General features: G+C 34.2%; 1 protein-coding gene across 1 annotated transcript in view; it reads right to left on the bottom strand.

The window, feature by feature from the left end:
* Positions 1-12,782, bottom strand: part of PROS1 (protein S) — a 58,041-nt gene that overhangs the window by 22,096 nt on the left and 23,163 nt on the right. The window contains exons 4-7 of the mRNA XM_037001654.2: positions 7,148-7,234; positions 5,466-5,588; positions 5,235-5,366; positions 2,306-2,431 (exon numbers count right to left, since the gene is read on the bottom strand). Coding sequence (XP_036857549.2) covers positions 2,306-2,431; positions 5,235-5,366; positions 5,466-5,588; positions 7,148-7,234 — 468 coding nt within the window. The remainder of the gene's footprint in view (positions 1-2,305; positions 2,432-5,234; positions 5,367-5,465; positions 5,589-7,147; positions 7,235-12,782) is intronic.

The raw sequence follows: 12,782 nt of genomic DNA, 5'->3' as shown, positions 1-12,782 counted from the left end.
TGCATTGTCTCTCTGTCTTTCCAGTGGTGTTTTATTACTTTGCTTTGTCATTCTAATCCTCTGGATTTCTGCTTAAACCTTCACTCTCTCTGTCCTATCTCAGACAAGTAGGGAGGGACTGCTGAGAGCTCAGACCTGGGCTTGCAAATTACTGTCACCTAGATGACTGGGAACTGCAGCTTACAGTCTTGCTCTTCAGTAACCTGCCCAAAAATCTCCCTTCTTTACCTATAGGTAGTTCACAGAACATAATCTCACTCCATCCAGTGCTCTGAGGCTCTCCCAAAGCCTGGGGTGGTAGGAACTCAGTTCCCACACCATGCAGATCCAAGCGGAGGCTGGATGCTGGGTGACACTGGTTTAAGGAGTTAGCAGGGGTAGTGCCCCATGCTGAGTAGCTGTTCAATGAACTTCCTTCATTATTCTATTCTGTCATTCCCTAACACTCCCACTTTAATGAATTCCTTCCTCACCTTGTCCTCTAACTTCCCTGCGTCTCTCCTAACTGAACTCTCCCTAACAAAAACATCCCTCTTAACTGAAGGTAAATGTAATAGGGTATTAAATAACATCAAGAACATTTGACTTTTCCTTAATGCAGTCATTAACAGTGGGAATAAACTTAAGGATATACCTTTATTTCTTTTTATCATTAAATAAAAAACCCTCACTGAGCTATTACACCCCATATTGTGAAAACTTCTATGTAGTCGCTGTCTTCACTCCATATTTTGAGAAAATCATTCTTGAAAAGTGGTAATAATATGCCTCAGTTAAAGTACACATCAGAGTTACACAAGATCCTTGATATTTTTAATGAATGCACCCTGTGATCTTTGAAACTTCCCAAATTCAAAAATGAATATATTCATTGCATATAAATTCCCCCATAAAATGCCTTAAACTAGAGCCCTAAAATTACTCATCCCTCAAAATTAAAATTGAATGCTATATGATTCAAGTAATATAAATATTATACATTTACACCATACCTAAATCTTTTTTTAAAAATCTGTCATTTACTGAATAAAAAAACCCACAATATAGGTGATGAATTTGGCTAATAATAAATCTACAAATGCTTAGGGCTTACCACAGTAATTTCTCTTTGAAGGTGTGGGAGAGTAGAAATGGAGGGGGGCGGTGAGTGATATTTTTTGGTGAGGACACAAGGAGGTAAGACATCAAAATATCAAGAGGAGCATATATAGTTGAAAAAACCTATTCTAAAATTACTATTGACTTAGGGAAATTCATAGAGATGGAAAGTACATTAGGTGTTAGGAGAAGGAGGGGAAATTTCTTGCCTAATGGTTACAAGAGTTTTGTTTGAGGATATGAAAAAGACTTGGAAAGAGTGAGAATGGCTTAATAACCATGTGCATGTAATTAGTGCCATTGAATAGTACTCTTAAAAATGGTTAAAAGGGCATATTATATAATTTGTGTATTATATATAATAAATATATAGCCTTATATGTGTGTGTGTATATATACATCACCACAGTAGAAAAATTGCCATTGATTTGATTAGTTTCATCATAGGATTAAATTCATTTTGAAATTTATAGAATTTAAAGGAGGTGTGAGATAGTTTGTGTGTATCCATGATTTTTTTTAAATCCCCCTAATACCTTTAAGCTCCCTGAGTCATACATGGCAGCCCCACTGCAGCCAAATGAAGTAATGATAAGTCCAAGGGGTTCTGCCAATCCATAGGATCTCACACTATCAATCAGTACTTCTCAAATTTCTAGTTGGTTATCTTTGGTTATGATAAGATTTTTCTTTTATATGTACTTTATTATAACAGAACTATGTTATTTCCTATTATAGAGTAAATGACATAGTGATATATACACAGAAAATCATTGAAAAGCTTGGTATAAAACCCAAGGCTTGTAAACACCCTCACTGTAAAACCCATATGATTTTTAAACTTGTCTTTCTCTTGTGTATATGAATTTTTCCTTCCAGTTTGAAATTCTTTTTATCTTTGAACATTATTTAAATAATGTGAAAACACGTCTATTTGGTTTTTATCATACTGGGAAGTCTCTAATTCACACGTAGCTTAGAGGACAGTTGGACTTATATATAAATAAACCTGAAGACCATGTATCTTATATACTTTTACTCTGCTAGGAAGCCAATGATTTACCCAACTGACTAATCTCTATCATGGATTTTGCCATCCTATTGTTTGCAATCCAATTGTTGTCAAACGGAACCAGGGCTTTTAATATCAAATCAGGGTTCAAACCCACCCTTTCCACCATTAACAATGATACCACCACAACTCTACCTTCACAAGACTTTGATATGGAATTGTATCTGTAGCCTTCAGCACATACACATTCATAGTTTCCTGGGATGTTCTTGCATACAGCTGTGCCACAAATGCTTGGCTTTGTGAGGCATTCATCCACATCTATAAATGAAACCAATATATTAAAAACATTTTTCCCATACCAGAAGGTGCTAGCAAAGACCCCTTGATTTGTATTTCCTGTATCTAGTTTAATACATGTAATAAGATAATGGAATGGCCCGAGGATAACAAAATATTAAATCTATCATTCATATTTTAGTTTGCTAAATATGATTTCTTTATATAAACATTTAGGGAATTTGATTGATGTTTGCTATGTTCCTTTGTAGCTATGTAAAAGAATGACAGGGCTTTAGTTATTTTCTTGTCTACCAGGTTACAGTGTAAGAATAAATAGGAGAAAAGATTCACCATATTCTTATATGTATTCCTAAATACATGTTTCTGAAATATGGCCTTAAAAGTAGACACATTCTTTATTATCGCAAATATAAAAAATAAAAATGAGATGGCTCATTAGTCACATTTTTCCTTTGAAAGTGTACAAGAGCTAAATCTGCATACTATTACTGTTGCTTAACTTTTCAAAGGTGATTCAAATTTAAAATGGTATTGAGTAAGGTCTCCAAGTTTTTATAAAGTTACAGTTAATCCAGTACAAATTTTAGCACTAAATTAATCTTCCAGGAATTTCAGATGCATTCATTATATTACATAATAGGGTAGGAGACAAAGTATTGATTGCAATGAGTCACTAGATAAGCACCTGTGAGAAAAACAAAGCAAGTGACAGAAATAGTTCCACAGAGATACAATTATTAGTGAATTTATACCATCTGTACTCTCTGGAGAAAGACAAGTTCAGAATGGGAAATATATTCTTACTCTAAAAAGTTGAGAGTTTAATTTCTACCCAGACTAATAGCTAAAATTTCAGACGTTACTCTATTTAAAATACTATGCACCAAGATAACAGAATTGATCCCTCATGGTAAGGGAATTTTTCTGCATCATGACTGTATCAATGTCAATATCCTGGGTGTGATACTGCAAGGCATTACTATAGGGGGAAACTGGGCAAAGAGAACATGGAATCTGTTTTTATTATTTCTTCCACTGCTTGTGAATCTACAATTACTTCAAAACAAAATACTTAGTTTTTTAAAAAGAACTAAAAAATCCATATTTTTAAAAGAAAGCAAAAACATGATTAAAATTATTTGTTTTGAGACATCTTACAGGGAATTATTTAAATCATATGAGTTCAGGTTACAGCACATTGGTTTTATTACTCTACACTGACATCTAATATCTGATGAAAAGTTTTATTCTTGCAGTTTTAGACATTTACTGGCAACTTGATCCCAAGCGCATCCACATCCTTGGCAAAGGTCCTACTGTAATAGTTGCATGCATAATCTCCTAATAGCTCTGTACTCCATCACTTAGTTATCATGGATAAAGGACTATGTAAATGAAGTATACTAGAACATATGTTCTGGTCATCAGGACATTCTTATGTATAAGAGGACTTTCTGTAATAATGTATATACCTGTGTATTAACTCAGTGGATAAGGATTAAATATAACTGTTAATTAAAAATATAAATCACAAATTTTTTAGGACAGATGATTCAAGTATTTAAATGCAGAAGTATGCAGGGTACTATTTGTTTATGGAATGCATATGGTATACTGCATTATGGCAATCTATAACTGGTTTCTAATGATACTGGTATTCTAAATTTCTAACCTCAAACATACTTTCAAGTAGCCAGGCAAAAATGATATACAGACACAAATTGGATAATGGTTTAATAGAAATTGTTAATTAATGCAGTTCACTTTAGTCATTTAACTACACTTCAAATAATATATTAAACTACAGTATACTAAACACTGCAGTGAAGTGAGGAACAGGCCATCATTTGAATATGAATTCAACTTGGGGATTTACCAAAGGAGATACAAATAGAGTTGAACACGGAAAATTTATGTTTTAACTTATTAAATGTTTCTAGTTCATAGCAAAATGAATAGGGAGGAGGAGGAGAAAGGAAGGAGATGGAACGGGAAAGGGGAAGGGGAAGGGAAGGAATGGAACTTGCTCCCAGTTTCTGAAGACAAAACTTAACTCTAGGCTGCAAAATTTCTACACACCTAGCACAAATATTTAAAGATTTAATTATGGCAGTTAAAGCAGTGAAACACAAAGGATATTATATAGAAGAAAAAAAGGTCAAAATTTGGGGGAAATGGAAATATAAAGAAAAAAAAGAAATACACTCATAAAATAACTTCTTATAAAGCTAGGCTGACTGGAATTATTTAAGTCTGAAGAAAAAAAAAGTTATGACTAGTGATGTGATTGCAAACGTTGAGAAATAAAAGCAGATCTTCATCTTTCCCAAAAGCACAGCAGGAAATGAAGTGTGAGATGAAAGATTTATAATGGAAATTAGGAAGTTATTTCTGACAAGGAAACAAAACACACTGGAAGAGGTTCTTAGGATTGCGGTAGGTTTCTCTGTATAGCTGTTTACCTTATTGGGATAGAGGAAATAACAGTGTCTAAAATATATATAAACAATGATTTTGCAAAGACTGCAGTATGCAAGGACTGGCACTGAAACTTCACTTTATTACCATATAATGAGATTCTTTATCCAAACATGTGTTTACACACATAATAAGAAAATACTCTATAAATAACAAAATACTCTACAAACAGTAAACTAAAAGGCAGTCCCTAGTATCACAGGCTTCAAGGTGGATAATAAGATATATTTATTATAGGCCTTTTTTAAAAATCAGGGGTTTTCAAGAATCACTGGGGAAATTCCTCTAAATGAATTTTGCTCTCACACAGTAAATACCTTTTATTCTACCTTTGTGTTCTTACCTTTGCAGTCCTTTTTATTTGAAAGCATAGAATAACCACTTTTGCAAGAACAGTGGTAACTTCCAGGTGTATTATCACAAATCTGGCTGCAACCTCCATTTGCATTTGAGGGGTCTTTGCATTCATTTATATCTAAGAAGGGAAAAATAAATTATTGTTAAAGTAATAAAGTCTTCGAAGAACTTTTCAAGGGACCAGCCTAGATGAGCCAGGTGGGTTTATTATACATACCAAATTCACACTTCTGTCCTTGCCAACCCAGTTTACAAAGGCAAGTGAACTTAGCTTGGCCATCTTTGCAGCTCATATACCCTTCTTCATTGCATGGCAGAGGTTTACACTGGTCTGGAATGGCTGAAGAAAAAAGACATCTATTTAATTTTTACCACATCATGCAGTAAAATAGAACTATATGCCCTTTCATAGAAATACTGTGCATGAAATCTACAATCAATGAAAAAATATTTCAATTCTTTTCTTCAAATAACCCATTTTCAGACAAAAAGTGATTCCTTAGACAAACTTTACAATTATGTGCAAAAGGGAACTTATTTTTATATTTGTAAATACATACAGTATAACTAATTTTATTTTATTTTTTCATTGATATTACCTTATTTGATCCTTGAAATAATAACACGTGTTAGAACAAATCAAACTACTCAGTATCAATAGAAAAAATAATTTGGGACTTCTGATTTGGGTTGAGATGGAGTAACAAGGGGCCAGATTTATCCATCTGCCTTAAATAAACAACTCTGGGCAAAATACAGGATACAGTGATTTTCAGACATTGGACTACAGGTAGCAGAGCACTGTGAATCCCAGGTAAGGACACTTCCTTCATAAAACGTCACAGCAGTTTATCACTATCTTAAAGGATTTGCTCATTTGTTTTGTTACTTATGTGTGGTCTCTCTGCTCACTAAACACTGCAAAGCTCCTGCCCATTTTACAACCATGTTTCTAGCATTCCTAAGTCAACTCTGCAAGTTCCTTCCATCCTTCCAATACATTCCCCTTTGCTAAAATGAGCCACAGAAGTTTCTGTTACTTGCAAAAAAATATTTTTTTAACCTTTCTGAAACCTAATTGTTGAATTTTTCAAAAATTGTCCTCATGAAATCACCTTTTGAAAAGTAAATTTAAAAAGTAGGTAAAAACAGAAAACAGGCAAATCAGGAAATTATGAAGTTATTTTCCTATCCTTTGGTGAATTAAAAAAAAATAATGAATTAAATATGCAGGTTCAGACAAGTCACATTACTTATGTAATAACAACCAAGTTTAAATTAGGAAAAATGTAGATAAATGACTATCAAGATAAAGCCGAAGCTGCATGTAAAGTATTCACTGAACAAACATCCCAATTTACATCCTGCAGTTTCACTTTTCTCTCTGTATCTCAGTTGGGAAACTGGCAAATTAGACATAAATAATGTACCAGAATTACAACTAGCTTCTATGAGAACTTCAGAGGGAGAAGGCTAATTTTACATTATGACATTTTCACACATAAATTATTCATGTCAGAAGTTAAAAGAATAAACATGGCTCCACTTTGACCTATTAATAAACTGTAACATTCTGTCATACTACATGCTTATGCAACAACAGCTAAAATAACACTGTTGGGAATAAAATTCTGAAGTCAATGACTTAAAAATTAGTAAAAAAGGAACATGTTCAAGTTTAACATTGGGTGGAAAATTTATTTTGATTAAAACAGCAGCATTTACATCTGAAAAACATTATTCCAAATGCATTTGAGAATACCTCCTTGCTGGACGTACAACCTTTCAAAGGCTCATTTGCTGATTTTTAAACATTAGTTATATTTACATGGGTGTATTCTGCTGGCAGGTTTTGGTTTCATTTTGTTTGTTTTTTAAGTGGCTGGTAGAGATGTTTACCATTGACACAGCTCCTTAGGTCAGGGTAAGTATTAGTTGACAGACGTGAAGCAGTGAATAATCCAGCTCGGTGAGAGCCCAGACACCCTGTAAATACAAACAAATGTAATCTTCTTAGACACACTTACTTGTTATGAAATCATAGTAGAAATTATCCGAAGAGGCAGAAGAGTTATGCTTCTGTGGATTTACAGGATTCAGCTTTCAAAATGTCAGCCCTAAATACTTTCATCCACCCTTTTGAAATATTAAAAACCTACAAGCAAGATTGCAGTAAGTACAGAATCATGAAAAAGTAGGTTTATGGAAGCTTCTCCCTGAAAGAAGTACATTACAACCTAAAGGGAGGAGATCTTGGATTAGCAGGGAAATTTGTTGTCACATAAATCTGTTCTTAATTCTGTAGCAGAAACCTAAAGTTACCTTCCAGTCTATAGATTGGAGCCTGATTTAGAAAGTGTCTATAATTAAGTCAATAGAATAAATTAGTGCTTTTGGTTGCTGTAGGCAACTTCCAGTTCTTCCAATGTTGCATAGAGATTGATATAATACTATTTGTATAAAGCCTCAATATTACAAAGCAGGTTTATTCATTCATGAAATTAGATACAGCAATATGGCAGCAATAACAGCTGAAATAATAAAGATAAAATACTTACAGACATTAAAATAACTAGGGTCATTTAGTATCAACAACATAATGTTTCATAGTAGCCAATAAAGACACTATATGTATCACTTCATTGTTACAGTCACCAGCTTTCTAAAAAGATGGTGCTTTGGTTATCTTTTGCTGAGTAACAAATAACCCCAAAGTTAATGGCTTAAAATAATCATGCCATTTTTCCCACAATCTGTGGGTCAAATATTTAGAAAGGGTTTGGTAGGGCTGTTTGTCTCTGCTGCAGGTGGGGCAACCAGGGTGGAAGGGACCCGAAGATCCACTCCCAGATGGCTCTTTCCTCACATATCTGAGAGCCCAGGCTCCTGCCTCTGTCTCTTCACAGTGAACATCATGCTTCAGGGCTTCTCCATGTGGCTATATTTCTTCTAGCATGCTTGGCCCACAGTGGCACTTCCTTCATGGCAGCCAGCTTCCAAGAGGAAGCAAGCTGAAGCTGCCAGACCAATTAAGAGCTTTGCATCATCGTCATCACAGTCCGCTGATCAGAGCAGTCCCAGGGTCCACTCAGATTTGTCGTGAGGGGTGGAGAGAGGATGGACTCTACAGAACTGATGAGGCAGTGGCAGGATGGCACTGCAGAAGACTATGTGAGATGGGAGGTATTTCTGAAGCCATCTTTGAAGTCAGTGTGTGTGCTCCTATTGCTGCTATGACAAATTACCACTATCTTAGTGGCTTGACACAGCACAGGTTTATTCTCTTAGAGTATTAGGTGTCAGGAGCCTAAAACAAGGTTTCAGCAGGACTGGGCTCCTCCTGGAGACTTTATGGAAAGATTTACATTATTGCCTTTTGCAGCTTCCAGAGGCCACCCGTATTCCTTGGCTCAAGGGCCCGTCCTTACATCACTCCCAATTCTTGCTTCATTGTCTTATATCCTATTACTGACTCTGTTCTCCTGCCTTCCTCATATAGGATCCTTATGATTATGCTGCTTCCACACCCGTCCCCACCGCACCTCCCAATAATGCACAGCACTGTCCCCATCTCAAGATCCTTGATTGTCAAAGTCCCTTTTGCCATAAAGGTAACAATCACAGGCTCAAAGGATTAGGATACGAACATATTTGGGAGATCATTATTCAGCCTCCCATGGTGGACTGGAATATTTTCCTGCAGAAACTACCTCACATCATGGTGGTCTTTTTGGAGGCCAAATGAAACCTAAGCAGTTTTTGATCTTGAGTATTCTTTCCCTGGATTCATTTATCTTCCCTCCTGAATCACTCACTCCCAGGATTAGCTTATTCTGGTGTGGAAGATCCTTATTTCACTAGGATCTTCATTTGTAAGTCTCATTTTGTAACTCTGGACAAATTTCTGAATTTGTGATTAACAGCCACAATTTGAAAGCCCTTCAGAGGGGAGGTCCAGGTGAAATGTTTCATAGATTAGAACTCTAGGCCACCCTCAAAAGCAGGTTTAACCAATAACACACCTTAAATACAGGTTTATAGTAATGTAAGTGATGATGTTGTTATGGTAACATGCATTTAGAATTACACTTAGAATTAGTTTTATTTAAAAAACGTGCATTTAGAGACCGTTGCATGGCTACTCCAAAGGAGTGCAATACAGCGTCCTCACCTTCCCACTTCTTTCTTAGGGCACAGTGGGAGTGGGACAGTGGAGAGAGGGAGCAGGAAGGTGAAAGATGGACAGAGAACTGTCCTAGCTCTTGTAGTCTGAAGCAGAAGCTCTTGTAAAAAATGGGATTAGAAACAGAAATTAGAACCATCACGGAAAAAAAGCCTAAGAAAAAGGCACTTTCAGGCAAGGTGCCAGTGGTCGGGACAGAACATCCTAGGAAGAAATCTTGGTTCTAGACTGTCATAGTTCCTACAAACACCCTTTATTTACTTTTTTCTCTCACTGATATTATTAGGGACTAAACTATTTGATTCTTTTTACCACCTCTTGTAGGTTTTCTTTCCTAGCTGTCTTGATCGGTTCATTCTGAAAAACAGTTAAAAGAGTCATTGCTATCAGAAAAACATTGTATTGGGATTATAGTGGAACCAGAGTCCATTGAATTTTTCTTTTCAAGAAACTACACCCTTCTGTCTTTAAGTCACAGCAGAGGTCATTACATAAAAGTCTGAGTGTTTACTCTCCCTTTCATGGTACATTATTATAATTATTGGCCTTTGAAAAGCCCATCATTTGTTGCTTTTTAAAATATAAGTATTCCTTTTTATCTCCATTTCCACTTCCACTCACCCCTTAGGCAAGCAACCATTCTAATGGATTAATGTGCATTTTTTCATTTATATGTATTCTTATAAAATGTTATAATTTTGTTTATGAATTTTCATTTTTGTAAATGACTTTCTATTACATATCACATTTTCTAGCATTTTTATTCAGCACTGTATTTTTATGATCCATCCATGCTGCTACATATAACTTATTGCTTTTAATTGCTAAATATGACTGTGTCATGCAACCTCCACTTTTTATAATCCTTTCTACCCATGACAGATACTCAGACTGCCTCCAGTTTCCTACATTACAAGCAGTGCTGCAATGGGTATCTTCATGAATGGCTTGTTAGTATACATGATAAGAACTTTTTTGGACTAGATACCAGGGGTTCTACATGGTCATTAGATAGGCATATACTTAGTGGCTTTTCAGAAGTACATTTCCACCTGCACAGCATAAGAATTTCTATACTTTGGTTTTCTAATTTTTGCCAGAATAGGTAATAAAGTGATAACTCACATTGCTTTTTCTTAATTTCTAGTAAAAATTGAGTGTATCTTCATATTATTTAAAAAACTGGGGCCTCCTCCTCTGAATATTTTCTTTATTATTTTTTAACTATTTTTCATTTGACAGTTATTTATTATACATATGGGTTTCCAGAAATTTAAACATTTAGAATGATCATCTCTCATTCTGTTATCATCTCTTATCCTTATCTTTTATGTGTCTTTTAAGAGGAGTTTTAATTTTGTTGTAATCAAATTTACCAATTGTTTTGCCTTATAGTTTGTGCATTTGAGTTTTTTTCCATGCCACTGATCAAAAAAAAAAAATGTTCTCCCATACTTTGTGTTTAATTTCATAGTTTTAACATTTTTGTCTTTATTCTACCTGGAATCCACCTTTATACTTGGTGGTAGTTAGGAACTCAGATAAATTTTTCTGATTATAGTTAGCCAGTCTTCCCAGCACCATCTCCTAAACAATTCAGTGACTTGTGGTTGCTGCCGTATAAACATGGGTCTGTCTCTGTCTCTGAACTCTGTTAAGTTCGTTAGCCTACATGTTCTTCTGACAATATCATATGGTTTTCTTTCTACAGTTTTGCAGTTAGTATTTGATGAAGTGTTTCATCCTTTTGCATTTTTTTAAAGTTTATTTAGGTATGTGTGGATTTTCATTCACTAATTTAAATACTAAAGTAAACTTGCTGAATTCCAAAAAAAAGAAAAAAACACCACCTAGAACTTTAAACAGATTTGCTCTGAATATGTAAATATGGAGAGAATTGATCTCTATATAGCATCACTCAGTTTAAGATCATGAAATATCTTTCCATTATTTCAATTCATCCTCTGTATCCTTCATTTGAGTTTTAAAATTTTCTCTGTAGAGGTCTTAGACATTCTTAAGATATTTCTATATATTTTATGAGGTTGCTGTTACAGTGAATTACATCATCTTTTCATTTTCTATTGGACTACTGTTGGGTAAAGAACTACTATTGATTTTTATTGGTAGTCTTAGAACTATCTGAAATCTCTTATGTGTTTTAACATTTTGTATATGGATTGTATTTATTTGTAGATATATTATCATATCGATTACAATTAATGATAATTATATACTTTTATATATTTTTCTTCCCTTATTGCACTGGCTGTAACTTTCAGTGCTTCTCTACTTGTTCTCAATCATAAAGAGACTGTACCTAAAGCTTATACATTAAGTATAATGTTTACTGTAGATTTCGTTCTTTCTTTGTCCTTCCTATCTTCCTTCTTCCTTTCTTTCTCTCCTGTTGTGTGTATATAATCTGAGTAACCACACATGCCAGTTTGCCAGAAAAGGCCTATTTTATTATTTTTTACTTGCATCTATCTAGTGTGTCAAAATTTGGAAGATAAATTATACGGTTATTCTTTATACAACCTTTACCAAGCTCATAAAGTTCCCTTGTGATCATAGTTTGCCAAAAGGTTTTATCATAATTACAATACTTAAGTGCTGAAGTTTATCAATTGATTTTACTTACGTGGAGAATTATATTGATAGATTTTCTGATGTTAAATCATCCTTAAATTTCTGGGATAAGCCCTACTTTATTATGATATATTATTTCTATCACACTTTAGATTAGATTTGATGTCATTTTATTTGGGTTAACTCATAAATGAAAAGGAATTATATTTTTATTTTCCTATGTTGTCCTTCTCTGGTTTTGAAATCAAGATTAAACCAGGCTTTTAAAATAAATGTAGAACATAGAATCTTTTTCTATTTTATAAGACAATTTTAGAAGGGAGAATTTAACAATTTCTTCAAAGGTGGAAGAACTCATCTATAAGACATCTGGACCTAGATTTACAGGAAAAACAGAAATAGGGCTTTAATTGGCATTTTAGCTTGTGTAGTACATAGTCAAGTTCTCTATTTCTTAGTGTGAAATTATAGATGTTTTATATTCTTCTATAATTGTAACCATTCTATCAAGTTCCCAAGTATATATTGGTATATTTTGGTATAGCTGTTTGTGATTTTATTATTAGCTTTTGTAACATTTTATGATATTTTGTTTTATGATCGTAAATCCAATAAATGTTGTGGAGGTCTTATGTTTTGGCATTTCCTTTTTCCCTTTTCGCATTTTCTTCAATTATTCTCGCCAGAGGTCAGCCTGACTTACTAACCTTTACAAAGAATGAGATTTTGTTTTTGTTAATCTTCTTTTTTGGTTTCCAT

Source organism: Manis javanica, chromosome 3 (genome assembly GCF_040802235.1).
Source record: "Manis javanica isolate MJ-LG chromosome 3, MJ_LKY, whole genome shotgun sequence".
Lineage (NCBI taxonomy): Eukaryota > Metazoa > Chordata > Mammalia > Pholidota > Manidae > Manis > Manis javanica.
Note: the sequence above shows the minus strand (reverse complement) of the source record. Positions and strands in the feature narration are given on the sequence as shown.